The sequence below is a fragment of the Argopecten irradians genome, chromosome 1, assembly GCF_041381155.1.
Source record: "Argopecten irradians isolate NY chromosome 1, Ai_NY, whole genome shotgun sequence".
In the NCBI taxonomy this organism is placed as follows: Eukaryota; Metazoa; Mollusca; class Bivalvia; order Pectinida; family Pectinidae; genus Argopecten; species Argopecten irradians.
This window is the reverse complement of record NC_091134.1, coordinates 33033149-33056600: the sequence shown is the minus strand read 5'-3', so window position 1 is coordinate 33056600 and position 23452 is coordinate 33033149. Positions and strand designations below refer to the sequence as shown.

Sequence of the window (23452 nt, the reverse complement as noted above, 5' to 3'; positions counted from 1 at the left end):
GATGAAAAGGCATTTTCTTTTTTTGTGGTTTGGCAGGGTTCAACATTTAGACCCTTCAATTTCAAAGATTTGAAAATAAGAAAATTGCCAATTTGATGATTTTGATTTTATTAGTTGAACGTCAGTTTAACAGTCAGTTTATTGCAATTACCTCATATGGGATTCAAACTCGTTACCCAGAGGTACTGGGCTTGTGGTAACATATGAGGACATCTTAAATGTAATCACTTGGCCACAAGGTGTAGAGATTACAAAGCCACATATTATTTAAACTGCTGTGCATCAATATACTACATAATATATCATAATGTGTCTAATGCATTACCAGACTATAGGATGGATTCTTTCTAGACTTTTCTATGAGACTGTTTGACTGAATTATTGATAATATCCAATATGAATAAAATGCTTTTTTTCTCTCTTCATTATTCAATATATATTTCTTTATGTATGTCACAATAAAAAGCAAAAGTATTGATTCTAATATATTGTTTGTACCAACATCTCATAATACAGAATTTATGAGCCATTGTGGTTTAGTTCCTTGTGCTCATTTAACAATCAAGCCAGCATCAGTTGATAAGCTTATTGCATTTACATTCACATTTGACATTCTCAACCTTAATCCATACTCGTCATAGTGATGTCTATCAGGCTGTAAATGACATCCAAATCAGGACTTTTATGATGTCACTAAAGACCCACAAATAGGTACATAATAGACTGTCTTGATACAATGTCTATGCATAAGTTCAATACGCTGTACATTCATTTCATATTGTGTATGCTAGCGTGTGCATTATGCATTATGATGATTGTAATTAAAGTACATATTTTTTTGTATGTAATCTTTCTAAGAGCATATGCGTGCCACCTTTCCACAAATTGATAACATTTGGAAGTGAGAATATGTACTAATGCTGTCTGTGCACATTAGAGCTATCTCCCCTAAGGTAAAATATTTGTAACATCATTTTGTGAGCGAAAATTGTGGTTGTGTTTGCTGAAAAATATGACGATGTGCTCATCAACACATGACTTCACAATTTCTACCTACCCACAACAGCAACAAGTGCTAGAGACATATTAACTGATGATTAAAATACATTGTCTACTTAGTCTAACTCAACATGAAAAGAACGAAAGAAGACAAAGATAAATTCCAACAACATTTTATTTGACCACTTCACCATGTATAACTAATTACTGTGAACAGGAATTAATTAACCAATATATATATATAGATTTATCATATATAGATATTGTATGATGATTTTGTCAATGTACAAATAACATTAGGGATATATATATATATAACTCTAAAATTTACAAAATCACAGCAAATTGATGAACAAACTTTGAACCTTGAGATTTCCTTTGCTGTAAGCATTATAGTATTTCCTTCCCAGGCCTGTGGTAAACTATTTGAAATTGGTCCCCATCAACTGTCAAGTGTTGATGGAGTGAAATGAAGGCGAGTAACTGCATTATCAGAATGACAAGGGGAGCCAATATAGTTTCATCAAAAAGATAAAGAGACTTTTTCAAATAGTTTAATAAGAACAGGTTCAACTGCAATATTATATGGTATAATAAATGAGAAATTTACAAATTTTAACATAATCATTCACCAAGAAGTATCAACTTGTTTGACTAATTTTTAATTACTTATTTAATGTATTACAGCAAATGAAATCTACATCAGGCCAGGTTTGATGACAAAGGAGAACAAAATTTACCATACCATGTTTGTACACTCTACTGCTTCAGATATTTACCCGTACATTAAAATGATACCTACACATTTATTTCAAATGACTTGAGTTATAATCAAAACCATGACCCAAACAACTTTCATTTAAATGATATTTTACATGGAGTTAAATGGTGACGCCAAATTGGTCCCAAGAATCAAGCTATTTCTGTTCTGCATCAGTGAAATGACACAAGAAATATTTTACAGATGGCATATCATGGTATGGTATTTTTTTTAGGTAAATAGGAAAATCTAATTAGAAATTCTATAAAGTCTGTTTGAACAACAGTACAGTGCTAGAGTAGAAAATCACAAACAATTTGTCACAATATATATATTTATATTCTAACAATTCTCCTCATACATAAAAACACCTTACCATATTTCTACTAGTGAAAACAAACGTACGACACATTCATACACCGTAATTTGTCATAGGAGGGAATTGAATTACTTGGTATGTAGGCATGAGAGGAAACAAAAATTAACCTGCTGTAATAAATTATTCAAATCAAAAGTGAAATAAATAACTGTAAAGATTGAAGATGTCACCTTTATGATATTGCATTGATGAAAATGAAAAAAATAAATTACTAAAGATACTTAACTACAGTCAAACATGCATTAGCGACCACCTCTGTATAAAGAACACTTGACCATAAAGACCATTTTCTCTGGTTTCTTTTTGGTTTGTCTAGTTTTACATCCTATTAACAGCCAGGGTCATGTAAGGATGTGCCAGGTTTGTTGGTGGAGGAAAGTCGGAGTACCCGGAGAAAAACCACCGGCCAGCGGTCAGTACCTGGCAAATGCCCCACATGGGATTCGAACCCGCATCCCAGAGGTGGAGGGATTGTGGTTATATGTTGGAACATCTTTACCACTCGGCCACTACAGTCAAACCTCCCTGGTTTTATTACACAGGTTTGACTGTAGTACTAAATAATGATGCTGATCTTGTCACTATGATTCACATTAGCAAAAAAAATAAACAAACAAACTAACCTTAAAGATGCTCCACCGCCGACAGAGCATAAACGATATTCATCAATTTAACAATAATTGGTGTTTAATGGTTGTATATACATGTATATGTCTAATTAACATATAAAATAATATGGCATGATTTATTTTCCTTTTGGTGCATGTGCAATCAATACTTCATTCCCTATAGGACATAGTGCCACAGAATATTTTCGGGATGCAATTGATTATTTTCAATATTTTTCTCTTGAAATAAAATTAGAAACTAAAACTTTTCAATGGTGGTAATGGTGTAATGTAACTTTTGTAACTGAAAAAAATTACTAAATCGTCTGCTCCTGTTTTTGATAGCAAAAAATGCCATTTGTCAGCGGTGGAGCATCTTTAATGATTTCCAAATAACAAATTATAGAAAACAGAACATCTTTGTATCTTCTCTCTCTATATATATGCATCTTTTACACAATGTATTGAATCAAATGACTAGAGTGTATCTTGCTTTTGCAAAATATAACTATTAACAAGTTTAAATATATCACTGAATTGCACAAGTATCAAAAGTAAGAATTTGCAGAAAATCATATATTTTTTTTATGCAAACACAAAAATCAAACATTGACTCCAATGCTATTTATATTACCCTTTCAGTCATTAATCAAACAAAAAAGAATGTGGATGTGAACATGTTGAATTGATGAATGTGATTTTTGTTGTGGTTACTTGGTAGTTGGTATTACGATCTGATCAGAGAAAAATCTACTTAACATTCAGTAAACTTAGTAACACAGCAGATCAGCGATAATACTCACTATTTTAAGGTTTCTACATCCTCGATTTTCCAGGGGTTACAATCAAATATACTCTCTTCACAGATCTAAAGCGAATTTAACTGCAGGAGTACCAAGGAGTTCTAATACACATAGATTTTTCTTCTACTTATAACAATCTAACAATGATACAATTATGAAAAAATATGCAATTAAACATGGAGGAAATTAATTCAAATACATCAATAATGCCTCTTTGAATGCAATGCATAGTGTGTATCATATATATGCATTATCTCCCTTTAAACGCCCCTGAATAGGAGATCATGACAAGGCATATGGTTCCAAACCTGACCTTTTAGCAAGGCAGCCGAGAGGATAGGTCAGCTATTACTGTGTAGTCATGGTACAGCCGATTTTATCATAACCATCAATTTTATTGAACCGCAAAGAAATCAAAAATCTTTTAAAACTTTGTTACTTGGTACTGTATAATACTATAATGAAAAAATATTTACTGAAAAAATCCCCTCTTAATTCAGTTTAGATGTTGATTTTCAACAGACGGAATTCCAAAGCTATGGATATGGATTGTATTACGTCCCTTCCCAATTAATACCCAATTTGACTTGGATATGGATTGGATTATCTCCCCTTACACAATATACACAATATGATTAGACTCTAATAACATCAACATTTATCAGTTTACAATGTGCAACCAGAAAAAGGAAATGACCATAATTTACCTTTACCACCAAATACAACCAGGTAATTTGAAAAGTTATTTTCTCCATTCTCTATAAAGCTACAGTAAATTCAATGATGTGAAGTACCATGTCAAAGAAACTACATCTATGACTCTAAAAATATTTAATCGTAACATCTAGGAAATGTTATACAAATAACTTTTCGATTTTCTATCTAAATGTACTAATGCTATTATGTATTAACTAAAACATGTCTGTATCTCCATTATTTCAACTTTTAAGTATGGCATGAATTCCTCTCATCTTAATTTGACAGTTTGCAATCTGGTTCCTGATTTACGACAAAACCACAAGAAGATGTGTTTGCATGACACATAGTTCTGGGGAAAAAACAACAACCTGGATACAAATACATGTAACTCCATAATATAGTTTTGATTGAATTAAAAATTGTTTCGTATGCAATGCAGTTAGTGCATTATTACAGTAATTTAATTATTAATATTTTTTTCAAGGTAAAATTTAATATATCAACTGTTTTCATTTTTTTCAAGGTAAAATTTAATATATCAATCGTTTTCATAAGTTATTTTGTTCCATTTATATTTTCCTTACGTTTGTCAAAAATAAAAAAAAATAAAAAATTTTGGCTACCAAAGATAAGAGAAACTAAATGTAGATATAACACAGCCTGGCACCTCCATATAAATGAAATCTCAAACTACAAATTAGGTGAAGCGACGTAAGCTGAGGTATCATTACTGATCAGACCCAAAGATCAGGAAACAGTCTTAAGTTAAGACTAAACCAATCATAGAAGACATTTTAAAATAAGTAATGTCATTTGTGATTGGCTAAGCAAAAACTTGTGTATGGAGTTGTTTCATGATCTACAAACCTGACAGACGTAACAACATATATCACCTGAGCAAAACTTTCTGTTTTAAACTAAAGAACTTTAACAATCTTGACAATAATAACAGCATTATACTACCTGATTGAGAGGTGATTCAGAAGGGAGTTAACTCCACTTCTACAATATCTAAAATTACGTCTCTTCAAAATTTGTGAATTTAGTAACATGAAAGTCAGAAAATTAAACGTTTGTTTAACCCCATAATATTCCACCAATCATTCCTTGTATTATCAACATTGGTCAAACAACGCTTTTATTCTCTGTATAGAAATACTGTGACAAAAATAAGAAACAAGGTATTAAAGATGTTCAGGTAGTTAAGTCATGGATCACATGATATTCTGGATTTCTTCAGTGTAAGGCACTAAACCCTCATAATACTAGGTGGGACTATGTGTAATATGGTGGTCCTAGTCCTGAGAAGTTCTGCTGTGCAGGATAATCAATGGAACACAGTGCTGTCATAGGATGACTTCCACACCAGGTTGTTAAGGAGGCTGTAAAGAAAATAAAACATGGATGATAAAGGGGTATAACTCAAGATTGTCTTATTTCATGTAGTGTGACATCAAACTTGGAGTGATCTCCCTTCAACTGTTCAGAATATAACCCATTTTTTATCATCATTGGAAACCCACCAGTCACAGGTCTTTTGTTTGTGACCCCTGGGCTCACCAATTTGTCAAATCTGGTTTTTTAACCACTCAGCTTCACATAATTGTTGTTTTAAAATTTTATCAATTTTGCTTCGAAAGCATTTAATTTATTCAACATTTCTTGTTATACTGGTGTATAGCCTTACTGGCAGTTCGTGGTTTACCAGCTAGAACTTACTTGTGTACACCAAATCCAGCCACTGGGAGACTGGGTAGCAATGTGTCCAAAACCTTCCTCTACTTGTTCTTGTCCCTGTTGGGTGAAAAATAAGCCCCTTTAAGTACAAAATATCATTGTCCAATGGTTTTAAATACTTTCTATTTTTGTGAAGTTATGAATTTTGAACTTTTGCTCATAAACAACATCTAAATGCATGCATAGGTTGACAACAAAACAGAAAATACAATATCAGAAAAATCTGTATCAATAACACTTCTGAAATTACTATAGTGTCTTTCCACAGGCTTCCAGTCTAAAAGATCTGTAAAAAATCACTTACTGCTGGATTTATTATGGCAATTGCTGGCTCTAGATCTTTTTAAAATCTGTTCCATTAATGGCACACTGTAGTGTTCTGTGAAGGTAATACCAACTGGTACATGTACTATCAATCTTTATGGTATCTTCCACTTATAAATTGATTCAAGGCTGCATGACTTAATCATCTGTACACTACAAATAGTTGTTGGTAAGGTTATTATTGAATACTGATGGATTTTTTTTTTACTGATCCAGGGCATATAAAGAATACAACTAAAAAATGTTCGTTTCTATAACAATGACCTTGACCTTAGACCTTCACACATGGAAAGCAACCCGAAAGAAGCACTTTGGTCAAGGAAGGTGTTCATGAAGTTTACTCTTGATCAGCTACAGGGAAATGGAGTTATAGCACTTAATTAAAAAGTTAAGTGTGAATGCAGGCGTCATGGCAGATTGTAACTTATTGAGTCACCTGCTTATTTGGGTAGCATAAGTAACATAAATGGATAAAGAATACTAATGCAAAGGTATTCAATTGAATTGTTTATTTCATATTGATTATTCACATTAAAACAAATGACACAATTATAACAATCAGAATTACATGTAGAGGTCAGCTGACTTCAATATTTCAAATTAAGAGCTAATCTGGCAACAAAATTAAGTGTGTAGAGCACAAGCTGTGCCGTCAGTCAATCTTACCCTCTATTATATGTGAAGGACACAAATGTTAAATCATTCAATCAGATGTTTGACACAAGCTGTGCCATTAGTCATACATACTCCCTTGTATACTATAGTTTATACAATCTTAAGACTTTGGTTTCTTCTCATTATGTATAAGTTACAAGTGTATGGACATCAGTTCATTTATAAAATTGGCCATTCATTAAAATCTCATCATATTTTTAAAGCAAAAACCTTGTAAATCCTTGATCCAGCATTATACTTAAGCATATCTTAATTATTAATCTACTGATTAACTGAAGTGATTATCTTAGTACACATTGTGCACCTCGTCAGGAATGAAAATGCTCTAATAAATCACAGAATAATTAAGTTGTAATTTAATGTCTAATTTCTTATTTTGTTTCTGAGAATTTAACAATCTTCCTTGTGTCAAATAATTGATAATGAAAATGATATTAGTTATTCGTTGAAGGTATACTGATGAAATATTTACCAGTATTTTGCACAATATCTTCCAAACACATTAATTACATATAGATGTCTAATCAGTCTAAATGAGGTTTAACACTGGGAAGTTGATTGGTTAAATTGTAATTAGCACCTCACTTTAAATAATACAAGAGTTACATCAGTGAGGATTTTGATAAAACCACTGGACCTGGTTGAGGTAACGATCACTCAAATCCTATACAATAACAAGAGAGAGGTCACTATAATTACATTCAGTATTCTGAGTGACCGATGGTCAGAAACCAGTAAAGTGCTTTGGAGTTTGCGAGTGAACAGATCAATGGGGATTAAAGAATTGTCCCTGGAAGCGGAATTAACAGACAACATCTACCACTGTGCTTATAGGTTCTTAACGGACATTCTTCATCTGGTATTCAGGTTAGCTAAACACTTCAGGCTAAGATTGCATCTATGGAAATACAAATGAAGACTATGGGTTCTGAGTGACTGTCCACTTTGGCTTAGGAGAAAATCCAATCAGTGGCGACACTCTCTACAGCCAGATTTATTGATCTTGTTAAGGGAGACAACTGAGTCATCACTAGCAGATCAAGGAAGATAACTTGGTCATCACTGATTTTACTGTTAGTAGTGTTATGTATTGATACATTCATTTTCTCTCTCATAATTATAAATAGCATATGGCACATTTGGAAATAAATGATAAAAGAACGTAAAAATAAGACAATAAACAGCCACTTCACAAAATATGATGTGTTGCCACTACCTAAGTGTATAAACGCCTCCAATATACATCATATGTAAGTTGAGAAAAGTTCCTTCTTTAAAACATAAATCATAATGAAGCCTATGTAAGTGCATGGTCCCATATGCTTATGTTAAATCTATAGCTATAAGCCCCATCGTCATCTATTACCCCAAAATATTTTGAATTTCTATCATTTCTACAGCTACATTCAAATTCTTTATAAATAACACCATTTTCAAAGAAATTCCACATATAAAGCAGATTTAGCATAAGACATTTCAAAACATGATTCTCAAATGATCTTATTTTATTAGGATGTATGTTATAAAATATAACTCATGTGAAATCTGTTGAAAAGCCAAGTTACTGGTAAACCATTTACATGTATTAATACTTAGCTTTCACACATGTTTAATTTGATTAATTTAAGTGATTGGCAGAAATTTCATTTTTCTGACGCATGTTCCTAAATATCTAACACCAATTAAAGGCCACAAATGGCCAGTTTATAAGAATACATAGAACATGGACAAGCACATATTTCAAAACATTAGGCTCATTACCCTAATCAACCAACCAACAACATGCAAGATAATTTTAGGCACAACAATCAAAATCTACAGGAAAATCAAAATAAATCAGGCTTACAAAATCATAGCACCAGGTGTGGAAAAATCAAAACATAAAATTTCATTGTCTCTGATACCAAACCATATAGAGTTACTTCTCTTGTATAGTTTCTTTTGGCATTTGATATGTGAAATTTTAGTAAAAATTCCTGCATCTTAATATAAGTTACTCAGAGCAGAGACAATGAAATTCTTGGGGTGAATTAAAAAAAAAAAAAAACAACAGTCAAAAATATACCAAACACAAAATCAAACACAAATAAAATAAACTGAACGGAAAACTAGTAAAACAATAATTAAGTAGGGTTACGGCCACAAAAATAACTTAAAATAGGTAAATCAAAAAGTCTTCCATGCAAGCACCACAACAAAGTAGAGGGAGTGTTGAGGCCTAGGATACCTGAATTAGTTCTAGGCTGCCATGTAGTGAGCTGTGGCTGCCACTCGATGATATGCTGCTATTTGATTGGTAGATATCCTGTCCCCCTCGACAACGACAAGGCAGATTCTCAAACAGTCCTGTTGATGACATTCTATCTGCACAACGCCTTGGTATCTTTCCGAACGGTGTACAAACACAGTCAGATTCTGACAGTTCCTGTTCTCCATTTAGAATGTCATCCATGCTACGCGTTTTTCGACTTGCCTCATACACTTGCTTCCTAAACATGGCACTTTCCATGGCTGCTGTTATCTGTTTGTAAACCTCGCGTTCAGAGTAACGTCCATAATGACTGCGAGTGGCACAATCCGAGTCTACAGAAGGCTTGGATCGCTTTCCGTTTTGAACCATATACATATCCGATGCATCATCTTGTGAAGTGTTGCTCCCAGAACTAGGTGATTCCTGACAATCCGAGCCTAGATCGCATGTAGGGTATGTTGAAAACGCTATACTGGCTGGACGTACTAATGACTTTTTAGCCCTATTACCCTTTGACCTGAGCATGACCTTTGAGGTTGACGGAGCAGATGTGGATGAGGAAATCGTGCTGCTGACCACTACAGGTGAACTGAGTGGAGAACCTATGTCCATTGCATTGCTACTACCCATTGGTGACAATGAAATACTGGTGGTGACCGGCAAAGATGGTGACATTGACGACGACGGTGATAAAGATGGCGACGATGAATGTGATTTTGCAAAACAGGGCGTGAAGTTCAACTTGTCCAAAGAGGTAGACGGAAAATTGATTGCCTCTGAAATATTTTCCATTGTTACAGTTTCGGTTCGCTCTGAGATTGCAGTTTCAAAATGGAGGCGAGCTAATGCAGCAGACGGAGACTGGATCGTTTGAGGAGAAGCAGCCGGACACAACTGACTCCTCCCCACACTCAGTTTCTTTGACTTTGTCTGCTCGTGAGATTGTTTACTATTATTGTCACTTGTCACAGGATTTGAGTCGGACACAGAGCATGGAGTGGTGTAATTTACCCCAGCTTTACTTAGCTTCTCTGTTGTGCAGTCTTGTTTCAGAGATACAGTTGGTGCCACACCAAGCTGTAAGGAGAATGTAGGTCGAAGTTGAGGTTTGGTGATTGTAGCAGTAGGACAATGTTTTATTTCCCTACTACTGAATCCTGAAAAATCTGTCATTGTCATCGTTTCCGATGATGACAAACATTTATTGTCTGAAAAGCAGTTTAATTCTGCTGGCCTCAATGGTGAGGGTATTGCACTGTTCTTGTCACCACCTACAGAAGTGGACATATTCATTGTTTCATTTTCAGGTGATGTCAGGGTCAGACCTAGAGATCTGCTGATTCGCTCTGCTTTGTTATATTTAGTTAGTCCATGAGATGATCCTAGAGATAAGAATGGTCCTTTATCTTGATCCGATGAGGGCAGTGTATGCCTTGATGGTGATTTGTCAAATTCATTAGAATTTCTGGAGTCGAGAAATGTGCGACTGCTGGTTTCGGGAGAAGGCAGCGTTATTGGAGACAGAGACAAGTGGAATGCTTTGGTAGAAATTTTGCGTTTTGATGACACAAAACTTTGAGACATTACCGATGTGCTAGACGACACCTGTGTTTCACATACTGAATGCTTTGTCACTTCCTGTTTGCTGGTCACAGTCTCGGTAACACTTGATGTCTGTGATAGCGACTCTGTAGCCATAGAAACAACTCCTTGTTTGCTGTTAAGTACTACAGAAGGCTGCTGAGAAATAGACAATTCACAAGGTCTTGACAATTTATGAGACACAGGTTCTACATCTGCAGTCGATTCCGGAATACCATCGATGGATGGTGACAACACTGGTGATAGTGGTAATGTGAAGGGCTTGGAGAATTTTCTTCCTGGTGAAACTGATAGGGGGGAGGTCACTGATGTGCGTTTTCTTTCTATCACAACATGTTTAGAATTACTTCCACCACTGCTGCTTGTGTCAGTAATGGTGGCATTTAAAGACGACACAAAGTTCTGCGATGGTAGTGTCACAGGTGACAGTGGCAACATAAATGTCCTAGAGCCAGTCGTTTTCGAGCGTGGAGACGAAGCAGTTATCAGACTTTCTTTTTCCGTATTATTCTCTTTATTGAGAGACTCTGGACTAGCACTACTTGATGAATTTACATTAATTAGTCCAAATGGGAATGGAGGCATTTCTGAAGATGGTGTCATGGCAACCGGCGATTCACAGAGCGGGAGAAGACCCTGAGAGAATGGACTAGAACCACGACTAAACGTCTTACACTGGGACTGTTCTGGCTTGTCAATGTTGACACTGAAATCATGTCCTGGGTGACAGAGGTCAAGGTTATGGGACAACGACCTCTTCATGTTTCTGATTGGTGGTCCGAAACTAAGGTCACTTCCTTTACCCTCATCCAGTGGAAGATTATCATTACTATCCTTTTTAAGTTCAGAACACGGTAAAGATGCCTCCTGTGTGGCCATAGAGGAACCCATCAGATCAAACGAGAAAGGTTTCTTAAGTTTAGCCACAGGTGACGAAGGGCTGCGTAGATCCATTGTCATAGACATGTTTCGTACTTCACTTGGTCGACAAAATGTGTCTCTTTTGGGTTTTGATTCTTCATTATTTCTGAAATTCTTTTCAAACTCCAACAGCTGTCCCAGGAAGTTGAAATTTGGTGAGATTGTTGGTCTTTTGTCCTTCACATATCTGTAATATAAATGAAATGGCTAGTCAATATCTTCAACATCCTTTTTCCTTTATGATCATCCTCAACTTACATACAGAACATTAAAGTTCTTTTACCGTCATTATTTGTTTTATAATATGTGTACAACATGAAACAATTCCAAACAACACACTTTCTATAAAAGTCTGGAAGAAAAAGATTTAACATCTAGCAAAATAGAATTTTGCATGGCATTGATAAAGCAATTAATTTGCACTAAAATTCTATCGCATTTACAGGCTGTCTTTTAAATTTTCTGTATTAGAATATTACAGAATTATCTGCCCTTGCATGTAGGTGTTGATTGTGATGGCATGTGCATAAGAGTGTAATCTGAAACATGAATTTTGCTCACAAAATAACGAGGTCACAATGGATACCTTCCCACAAGGAAGGTAACCCCGTAATATATAAAGACAGAGGCAGTCATTGAAAACTGAACATATATATATATTTTTTACCTATAAGCATCATCCGAGGACATGTTGAGGTGTTTCATGACGTACGCAATGGCCAATGTAGGTGACCTTGAGATTCCCGCCAAACAGTGAACCAGTACACAGCCATTGGCCTCACGCACTTTGTCTGAAATGGACAATATTGATCAATAGTTAGAAAACAGGTGCTTCTGATAGCATTACAATTTACATGTCAAATCAAGACTTCTGGAAAATCTTATTGGCAAGAATAATTTGGTGGTTCTATTGCTATCATAAACAGACACTTTAGAAGGTAAAAAGTAAGATTTGATAAAACTGAAGGATGTCAAAAATTGTATTTTACTATGTCCGTATTTATTTGCTACAGGAATTAAAAACTTCTGTATTTTGTGTTCTGGCTTCCTTAGCAATTTATTTTGAAATTCACTCAAGTTGTTGCAAAAGTGTTAAGAATGCTGAGTCTTTAATGAAATATAAAAAAAAAAAAAATAAAAAAATACACAAAAACACAATCCGTGTTAAATAATAATGTAATGAAGTCTAAAATTCACACAACGATTACTTGAAATGAAATCTTAATCTCACAAGGAATTTAAAGATTATAGCACTGCTAGAATTCCAGAATTGGATTTAAATTTCAAATTTACATAATCCAGTCTTAGCATTCCAAACGAAATCGCTTTAAAAGCTGATTTTTAAAATTTATTAAGGCGATTATGATTGTGTTAAACTACAGAAGAATGTAGCATTAATCTAATAAGGTTTCATATTAACCACCACAGAACATTATGGTAATTGAATTAACATGGTACTCCCTAACACACAAAACAACCCTCCCACAGTTATTCTGCATCGCATTGCAAACATTCAAGTCAGTAACTTTCTCCTGCTTCATTTTCAAAATTTAATTTATTTAGATAATCATACCAAATGCATTATAGTGAATATGTATTTGACCTTGATTTTGAAGTGTCCTCAGTAGTGATATAACAGTGATGAGACCATGATACCATTAATTGAAGTTTTAATGTAGATGTGAGCTAGCCTGGCCTGTCTTTCCTATAGGGATGCCAGTGTGACTCACACTACCACCCTCAACTACAGCTACATATAAAACTGTATTTAGATTATTTCTTAACTTTCTCTGACGTCAAAGCAATGGTTTTTTCACCAGTTTGTGGTAATTCCCAGCAGAAACAAGCCTTACCCTGCGGAGTCTGCAGCAGCAGACGTGCATATTTATTTATATACTATAAAACCCTGATTAGACCCCAGTCTTAAAATATCTTGAATGTGGTGCGCTGGGAATGCTTATCTTAGTTATGCACTACAAAAATGAATAACACTGCCATTTTTATGATACTCATTTTTTTAAAATAAACTTTGGTTTTCCCCAATATATATATATTACTTAATCTTCATACACTAGAAATAAATTTCTAGATCCTGTTCAAGGTCACTATATGAGAAGAATTATAGTTCTGTCAAATGAACCCCTTGTCTTGCCTGGCGACCAATACCCTGATATCAAAGAACCAATATACTGGTCCTCCTTAGCAACCAATATTCTGGTTCTCCCTAGCAACCAATATTCTAGTCCTCCCTAGCAACCAATACCCTGGTCTTCCCTAGCAAAGGAATACCCTGGCCCTCCCTAGTAACCAATAGCCTGGTTCTCCCTAGCAACCAATAGCCCGTTCTCCCTAGCAATCAATATCCTTGTCCCACCTAGCAACTGATATCTGGATTCCATCAATAATTGCCTGGTTCTACCTTGTAAGTAAGGTGCTGTTGGTCAATCACCAATAATACTAATACCTATACCATAATTGGTATTGCCAATTACTTTTTTGCTATCAATGCAATTTTTCAGGGTTTCGAGCGAAACAGAATCTAGAGGCTATGTATACCAACATTGATGTCGGTAATAAAATACATGATAATCATCGATAGGAAATTTTACTTCATTATCACGGTGTTATATTTCCGCTTCACATGCAATAACATAACTTCATCCATGTATATACACATGACTCACAAAATTAACGCCTCTGTAGTTCATCTGCTTATTGACTAAGTTGTGTAAGTCTGCAATCCTATCTTTGGTAAATGACAGTAAATAACTCGAAACTTATTGCTTTTATTATTCTAATTTTTTTTATCTTCCTATGATTTATTTTAGTTGTATACTGTTAACAGACACATTAAGGATAAGATATAAACTTCAAGCCCTAACAATGACACAATAAAGTAAAGTTATGACAAATTAAGTGCTATTCCCTGCATCTTACTATTTTGTTCCATATACACAGTACCATTTAAGGCATTGTATTGAAAAGCCTAAATTAAGTAACCTTGTAGCATTGTACAGTCATTTGTTATTGTCCAAGGTCATTGTGGTTTTTCTCTATCATCCCTTTTTTATGGTTTCACCCAAATGAAGAGGTTTTACAATGATAGATATAAACACAAAATAATTACAGACTAAGGGAAGCCTATACTTGCTACCCTTTAATAATTCCCACCTATAAAGATGTGTTACCTTTCATAACTTACATTTATTTTCCCTGTTAGTTAACAAAGTTTATTTAGGTTTTTTAAAACCTATTATCAGACAGGGTCATTTTCAAGATGAGCAGAGATAAGGAGTTCAGCCAGAGCACCGGGAGAAAAACCACCAGCCTGGAGTCAGTACATGTATCTGCCCCATGTGGGTATAAAACTTGTAATCTATAGGTGGAGTGCTAAACATATACAGTGTGTATCAAAATATTGCAAATTACCTAAAAACTGGAATGCTTCCTCAAAGAACGGCATCATTTTAGCACTATAGTTGTCGTTGACTGGAATGCGAAAGAAGTGTCCCTCCTGTATGAAGGGAGGCTGGGGACAGGTGGTACTGACATTCAGTACGTATGAGATATCATTCACCTGGACAGAGAGAAATCATTTCTGCTTCATACTTCATTCTGACGTTATCATTACTAAACCTTTAGAATAGATCAATATTAATTTTATCAAATGATACTCAATTGTCTACTTCAATTACACATCTTACGAGTAAAAACCATACAAAGATATGTACAGCATGATACATTATACAGATCCTGTTCCTGAAATTATCTTATTTTTTAAAATTATACTACCGGGTATCTAAAGTGACACCTCATAATTTACTATAAAAATAAGGCAGACGCCTAACATGAGTATCAGTTAACAACATTGATATTTGACATTTTTTGGAGAGTTAAAATAACCATGTATGAAGAATATTAAAATACAATGTATACCTGTATGATGTCCTGTGACATGGCGTCGCGGTGAGAGCCCAGGTATAGGAAGGAAAGTATCCGAGTGGGCCCCACGTTGCTGACAGGCAGACATGGTTGGGACAACGATGTTAGGGGTGCACATTTGTAGCTACTTGTGGTTTTGTTTTCACACAACATTGGATGCATGGCTTGAAAAGCCAAATATCCACCTGAAAAATATCAAATACATTTGATTAATTTGATATTCATTATACTTGAAAACAAAAAAGAACTTCACTGATGAAAAAGAATCAGATATTATTTCATCAGCTAAAATTGTTTTTTTGTGTTAATTTTATTAACACAAATTATTTTAATGATTATTTTTTTTGGTATATTGTATTAAGAAGAACTGCTGAAAAAGCCAATTTCAATATTGCTAATTATATGCATACCTAATGTAAAGTAGCCTTCAATTTGTGGCCAGAAAATCAAATATTAAAATTTCATGAATAAATTAAATCCAAGTTGGAAACACTGCAGTCACCTCCCATGATATAAGAAACTCCTTAAACTCAAGACTGATGCACAGAGTATTAATCATATGCAAATGAGCTTTACCATATTAGGAAGACTCGCCAAACAAGCATGAGATAAGGCAAATGACCTCCTCCCTTCCTCCCTCCTAACAGGGATGCAATTTTTTCCCACACGTCCCTGAGCCTAAGACAAAGCCTAGATTAGACAAAGCAGATTGTGAAAAGTCTTCTGTGGGGCCCTGCAGTGCCAACACATGTGACAAGGCCCAATGCCTGACCCCTGGTAGTAATGCCCTTTTTGCACATATACTATAGCTAGGACACTGGGAGGCTTAGGGGCACAATAGATAATCTATACAAAGCCATCAATACAGCACAAACATGATGACATAAGCATGATCAACATTCAGAGTTCAAAAGTTCAGCGTTAGTTTGTAGACTATAAAAGAAATGACTAAAGGTGTGCTATTGATTAGGGCTTAAAAGTTTGTATCGCCTATCAATATAGTGAAAACTTTCTCGTGATCTTGTTATTTATGAAATGCTAAATATTTATGCAGTGGAAATGTTATGCTTTATTTATTGTGTTATGTGAGTTCTTAGCACCACAGCATTGGTATCTTAGGGATAATGGGATGTTTAAGTTATGCATATCAAAACTTAAATGTCAATATAGGTCTGCATAAAAAATAACGATCAGAAATAAATCTCAAAAGATCATAATCATATACTAATTAGTAGAGTGTTTTACTGGCTATATGAAGTGTCCTCTACCAGATTTCTTCTTGCATATCATTTAAATTTGTGATGTGTCATTCCAAATTGATGACAATTATATATTAAGCCTTTGCAAACGGACATTGTTCAGATGCTTGTGGGTTTTTTTGGCAGTTCTCATTCATGGCTGCATTTCAAATGAGAAGTAAGCACACACGAATGAAAGAAAGGAAGGAATACACACCAATGACTCAGTTGAAAGGAGCCAATAAAATGCCTTAATTTTATGTCGAAAAAATTACATTTTCCATCATTTCCTATGTATGTGTCACACTCACGTGAAATGCACATGCTGGATATCTCGATCTGTGGGGCCACCTCCAAACCTAGCTACCAACTCAATCCTTAGTCTTTTCCCTAGTAACAGCTGTTTAACAATGAGTTTTTTATGATTCAGCTCTGAACCAATTAAAGATTTTTCATACCCCAGCAAAACTTGGGACAAATGATACACTGTCTCTACAAAGCCTTGACAAGCTTCCATCTACCAACCATCTTACTGTGAAGCTACATCGATGATTTATTTTTTCTACACATCTTGAAACAATTTTCCCAAATAGCATATCAAATTTCTTTTAAACAATTTAGACACATTTTAAGGACACAAAATGGATTTTGCTGACATAGAAGTGAGAAAACACTCAAGATTTGAGGTTTCAAATATAATAAGACTCTCCAGAAAGTTTTTTTTTTCTCTTTCTTTTTTTTTCATATTGTTTATTAAAAAAGATTTTTATAAACTATATGAAAACTAAAATGTAATCTACATCATAATCTAATTTGCTTAATGATCAAATGATGACAAATCTGACTATTTAATTGGACAATTAAAAACTCCTATTGTCACAAACAGACTATTTTGAGTCACAATTTCGTCCATATAAAGACTTTTAACTCATTGTCATAACTTACGATCAAACTAGAGGTGTTCACAGACACACCTGTATTGATATCAGCTTGATACCTGATTACCTGGTTGGGCAAAATGATGAAATTTCTATCACAAATTTTGAAATTATTTGTTTCACATTAACTTTACCCTTCATAATCCTAGATACAGATGATACTGAGATGACAACTTTATCACCTATTTGATCTCAAATCAATTCCCTTAAAATCATTAATTAAAATAAAATCAAGAATAACGATGGAAAATGTTTGTTATGACATTTCACTCCCTATTTCCTTCTTACGTCAGATCAATTAACAAACAAGGATATAGTGTACATGGGTTACGAACATTCAATGCAGGATTGGGAACTATGACTCACCTCCTGCTGATCAAGTCAATAAATCCACATCTCGGAAATAAATCACAGAAAAAAATATCATAATATTGTATTTACATATGGTTTGAAGTATTGATAAAACTTAGTAATAAAACTTTTTTTTACCTGTTGTAGTCGTCATAGGAACCAAAACATCACATTTATATCCTCCACATCAACTTGGCTTAGAAAAAGTGGGCCAGCGGTTCCAGATAATATTATGCCCGCTGCCAATTACAGTTACCACCTGTTACTATGAGGTATAAGGCGTCCTTCACAAGCTTCCATGCTCCATAGTATTAATAAACACACATTCTCTTGACCAGTAATACTATCAGTATAAATTCTGGACAATACTCTCCAATATACAAGTTTTAAAAAAAATATAATCACAGATTGTTTTCCTCAATCAGCTGATTGAACAAGCTACCAATATTTCCTTGCTACAGAGCGTGGATCCAAACTTTAAGAAACTGTCTGCTGTCCTTGGATTAGAGCTGGACTGACACCTGTAGGATACATGTAAATTGTGTTCTATTTCCGACTGGAGTAGGTTGATAGGGAAACTGGGATCCCACCACGAAGGAGCTGTTGTTGTTGTGTGTGTGTATGGTGAGCCATACTAGGTCTAGAGGCATGAGTCATCACTGCTCCACCACCACACAAACACAGCTGATCAGGAGGCCTGCCTGGGGTCTCTCACTGACAGGGTGGACACCACCACCCTAATGACAATTTATACCAATATTTCCTTATCAAATAGCTTTTTAAACTTTATATCCATTACTTAGTTTAACTACTTCCTTGGAATCCTCCTACTTAAATAATTAACTTTGTGTATGCAGCCAATTTTGAAAGCACCCAATTTCTTCGCAGTAATTTATGGAACCACATTCTAATTAAAATTTTACAGCAGGAAGAATCAGGTATCACTCCTTTCAGAAAAATCCTCTCAAATTAGTTATACTATTTCCCCTTTAATTAAATCATGTACATGCTGCTTAACAAAGATACACCAAATCAGGAGAAGCATTTGTGTATGTAGATTCAAATTAAATATGTTGTACGTGTAATTTAAATATATTTTAATTGCATCATGACATCATCATTTAAAGATTTGATTGATTGAAATAAAACTTCAGATTGATGCGAAAACTGACAGTCATTAAGAATTTAATTCGTCTAATTTTTTTCCTTCTCTTTACTAATTCAAAGAAAGCTTTTAAATGCTCTTATGCTGAATAATGACTCAAATCAACCACTAATTAAAGAAAATTTTGTACAGATTTCCTTAACATTGAATGCTAACAGCAGGTCCCAGAACACTGATCGTTAACATTTGTTTACCTCGGAGAGGACTTTTTCCATATTATTAATGACTTGTGCATGCCAGCAACATTTATTTCCTTTCTTCCACTTGAAGTTAATGAAAGCGAAATGAATTCCCTTTATGATTCATGCATGTATCCTGTTAAAGGTCCCAGTTTGACCACTGAATGACCAGTGTCCATAAAACATCCGACTCCTGGACATCAAACAGCATGCTGTTCTGACCAGCACCTATCCCATCTTGCACTTCAATCAGCTCTAGAGATTTTTTAATGAATCACCAGGTGTAATATTAAGGTGGTTTTTATTTACTGCACTAGTACACCTCACCAACAAACTGTCCAAAACTCACTTTGCTATCACGACCAAACCGTGATAGATTGCAGGTAACATAGGAAGCTATTCATGTTCAAAGTCTTCTATTCTTGCAAAAAAATTTTTTTTTCAGATAAATTTTTCATGTATTCTTAGTTTTTGGGATAGAGCGGTAGGGATTGGATACTGTAGTATTAGTAAGGGGCAGACAAGGAAAGCAATAGGTCTAAGTGTGGAGGGATTATAGGGATATGATAAATTAGGGAGACATATGGAAGCATAAGGTGTATAGGTCCAGAGGGGTAAGTTTTGGTTGGGGAGGAGGGGAAGGGAGTTGTGGATGATTTGAGCCAGGCAACAGGGCTGATGTTAGCAGACTGTTCTCCAATGATTGACCCCTAGTGAGGTCTAATAAGCCATATGCATGTGTTAAGCTAGGACAGACATTCTGTATGACTAATCCTATTGTGCGTAGATCCAATAGATCTATGTGACTGACCACTGGCCAGTAAGTCTTGACCATGTAATTAAAGCTACAGATCTGACATGGTGTACCACAGAGGTGTTGATGTATGTGTTGTGTTATACTCTATCAGTAATCAGGTCTCTAGCATTGAACCCCAGACAGCTATAACTACCATTCCTTGCTCGGTAATCCATATTGTAATAATGAAGGTATTATCATTGATAGCAGGAAACACAGACTTTTACCCTAATGTATACATTACTATCATGTATTATGTCAGGCTCGACTCAAGCCAGGTAACTCAATACTACCAGTAATAAAGAATGATATAATCATATTTTTGAAACTGATAGCGGTATAAATTAGTAATGTATGTAAACCGATAGTACAAACTGGGAATATATGTACTCTTTGCAAAATGTGGTGCTTGGAAATTTTGCATTGAATTTCCAAAAAGTTTGAGACATAAGCATTTATATTTAAGCTGCATGTCTGTAGAACAAGTTAAATCCACTACAGTATCCCCATGTAGATGTGTTGCCATGAATAATTTTTACAATAGTTAGAGAAGGGAGAAAATGCACAGCCAGATCCTGGTTTTAGATTGAAACTTCCTTGCACTAACTAGATGCCCTACTAATTTGTACTTGCTGGTCGCCAGGTGATTGACCCTGACCCCAATGAGAACTGCTTGATTCCTGCTATTGAATGAAGGAGAAGGATAACTACCGTATTTTCCCTAATGAGGGCGCTGGGCGCGGGTAAATGGCTGAGGGGGCACCGTTATTTGAGATCATTTTTAGATGGTTTTTTCTGAAAGACTATAGTCATCTTGCTTTTAGTTTCGTATTTTTCTGAGACTTACTATAACCAAATTACATTTTGAAGTCAAGTAAGTATTGAAATTTTATAATAATGAAGAAATGTATGCACCAGAAGTATTAAACATTGGTTAAATATGTTTGTTTCACAGAATTTTTGCATTTCATGCTAGCCTGTTTGCTTACCATGCGAACACAAAATAGCGGACGGTGCTTTTGATCGCTACTTTCGTTTTGTGTCAGAAGGGAATTACCGACAAGAGCACACAATAAAATGCTTAGAAATGATAATATTCCTGTTATTTAGGAACCTTTATCATAGACATACAGTAAGTATTCATAGAACCTGTAAGACATCGGTAAAATGTTGTTGCCAGTTAGTCTTCATCCATACACGTGTGTGGGGCATTCAAGTGACATGTTTTATTTTGAACATGGCGTTTTCGCTAATGCAATGCAATAAATTTAGTGTTTAAACAAGATGATAGGATATCTGTTAAGCATCAGATTGATGTAAAACTGTATTTCATAAGCGTCTGCAAAGACATATCGTCACAATCTGGCACAAAAATTGTATGAAATTAGTTGATTTTTTCAGCAAAACACGTGGGGCGCCCTTATTAGAGGAGGCGCTCTTAATAGGGAAAATAGGGTATATAGGATAGTGCTCTAGGTCCAACTCCTTGGTTTCTAACCAATGTACTTATTAGGTAATATTCCAAAGGCTAGTTATATAAGAGCTAATCACTTATTTATTGAGAATCCAAATTTAAAATACACCTTAATCAGCGCTCCACTAACATTAATCAGTGGACAAATGAATGATGGTGTATTTAATTAAACATTAAGAATAAGTAAACATTGATTGAGTAATTTCTCAGAGTCAACATTACAGTTAAGACCAGCAGTAACCACATGATCTAGAATAGCCTTGTAAGATTGACTTCTCCACAGCTGATCACAGCCAACCACCGCGCTCATTGATTGGGTATGCATGTCCAACTAAGCCATTAAGTCACACACTATACAATTTTACTTCCATACTACATCCGCCACTGGTGAAAATGACTTCCTTTAATTAACCTGAAATTATTTTCTAGAAATTAAACGGATCTTAGTTTAACAGCAGTTGACATGATCCAATCTAGGGTAGATTTATAGCTACCAGGAGAATAAGAACCTCCTGGTCAACGAACTAGCTGTTCATTTGGATTCTCTTGGGTTTTCACCAATCACCTATTACAAGTCCGATCATTTGATGACTAATTGGCCCACAATTTCAAAGCAAAGCAGTAACCATAGTGTCCATGGACTATCCATAGTGATATAAAGACACAGAGTATTAGGAGGATATCAAAATTATTTAATAGATAGTGGAAATAAGGTAATTAAAACACAAAACTGATAAATTAAGACACAAAACTGACCAATTGAGACAAAGATGATAAATTAGGATACAAAACTGACCGATGGAGACAAAGATGAAAAATTAGAATACAATACTGATTGATTGAGACAAAGATGACAAATTAGGATACAAAACTGACCAATGGAGAAAAAGATGATAAATTAAGACACAAAGCTGACCAATTGAGACAAAGATGACAAGTAGGATACAAAACTGACCAATTGAGACAATGATGACAAATTAGGATTCAAAACTGACCAATTGAGACAAAGATGATAAATTAAGACACAAAAATGACCTATTAAGACAAAGACATGGTTAAGCAATTAAGATACAGCTTACCAATTTAGTGACACAGTATGATTATCAGTGGCATTGTATATTGTTCACAGATTGATATCAGGACACTTTATATAAAAATCTATAACTTTATGAATACCAGGGACTATTGAATACCGCTTCCAATAGTGTTCTCACCAACCTCTCGCAGTGGAAGTAAAAAACAGGAAATAATGAATGTTACTGTCCACATGTTAAAAGCCATAGACAAAATTTCCTTGATACATAACACAAAGACTCTTGTATAAAGGTTCCCACTGCAGAAGGATGTGTTTCTAAGGTGTCACAGCACCATAACCTTTACACAAGACAAATGTGTACGGCCTACCAAAAGCATTATCGACAAGAATTAATTGTGATATATAAATCAATACCAACATATGTAGGTTGTTAACGGAGCCAGGAATAGCGGTGTCTGGTCCCAAATATCCGTGATGACTAACCTTTCCTGTTCCAGCACCTGGAAACAGTACATCATTCACAGCTCTAATACTTACACATTCCATAAAATTTAACACCAATATGCTTCATTACA

General features: G+C 34.8%; 1 protein-coding gene across 6 annotated transcripts in view; it reads right to left on the bottom strand.

Moving 5' to 3' along the window:
• Nucleotides 1-1156: 1156 nt before the first annotated feature.
• The window catches only part of LOC138324745 (uncharacterized), a 123928-nt gene continuing 101632 nt past the window's right edge, over nt 1157-23452 (bottom strand). For 5 of the 6 annotated variants that reach the window (XM_069269864.1, XM_069269898.1, XM_069269882.1 and 2 more), the window contains exons 5-10: nt 15695-15885; nt 15188-15335; nt 12426-12549; nt 9212-11945; nt 5968-6042; nt 1157-5630 (exon numbers count right to left, since the gene is read on the bottom strand). In XM_069269864.1, coding sequence (XP_069125965.1) covers nt 5622-5630; nt 5968-6042; nt 9212-11945; nt 12426-12549; nt 15188-15335; nt 15695-15885 — 3281 coding nt within the window. In that variant the 3' untranslated portion in view covers nt 1157-5621. Of the gene's footprint in view, nt 5631-5967; nt 6043-9211; nt 11946-12425; nt 12550-15187; nt 15336-15694; nt 15886-18365; nt 18955-23452 lie in introns of those variants that run through there. The other variant, XM_069269907.1, reaches the window with a different exon arrangement.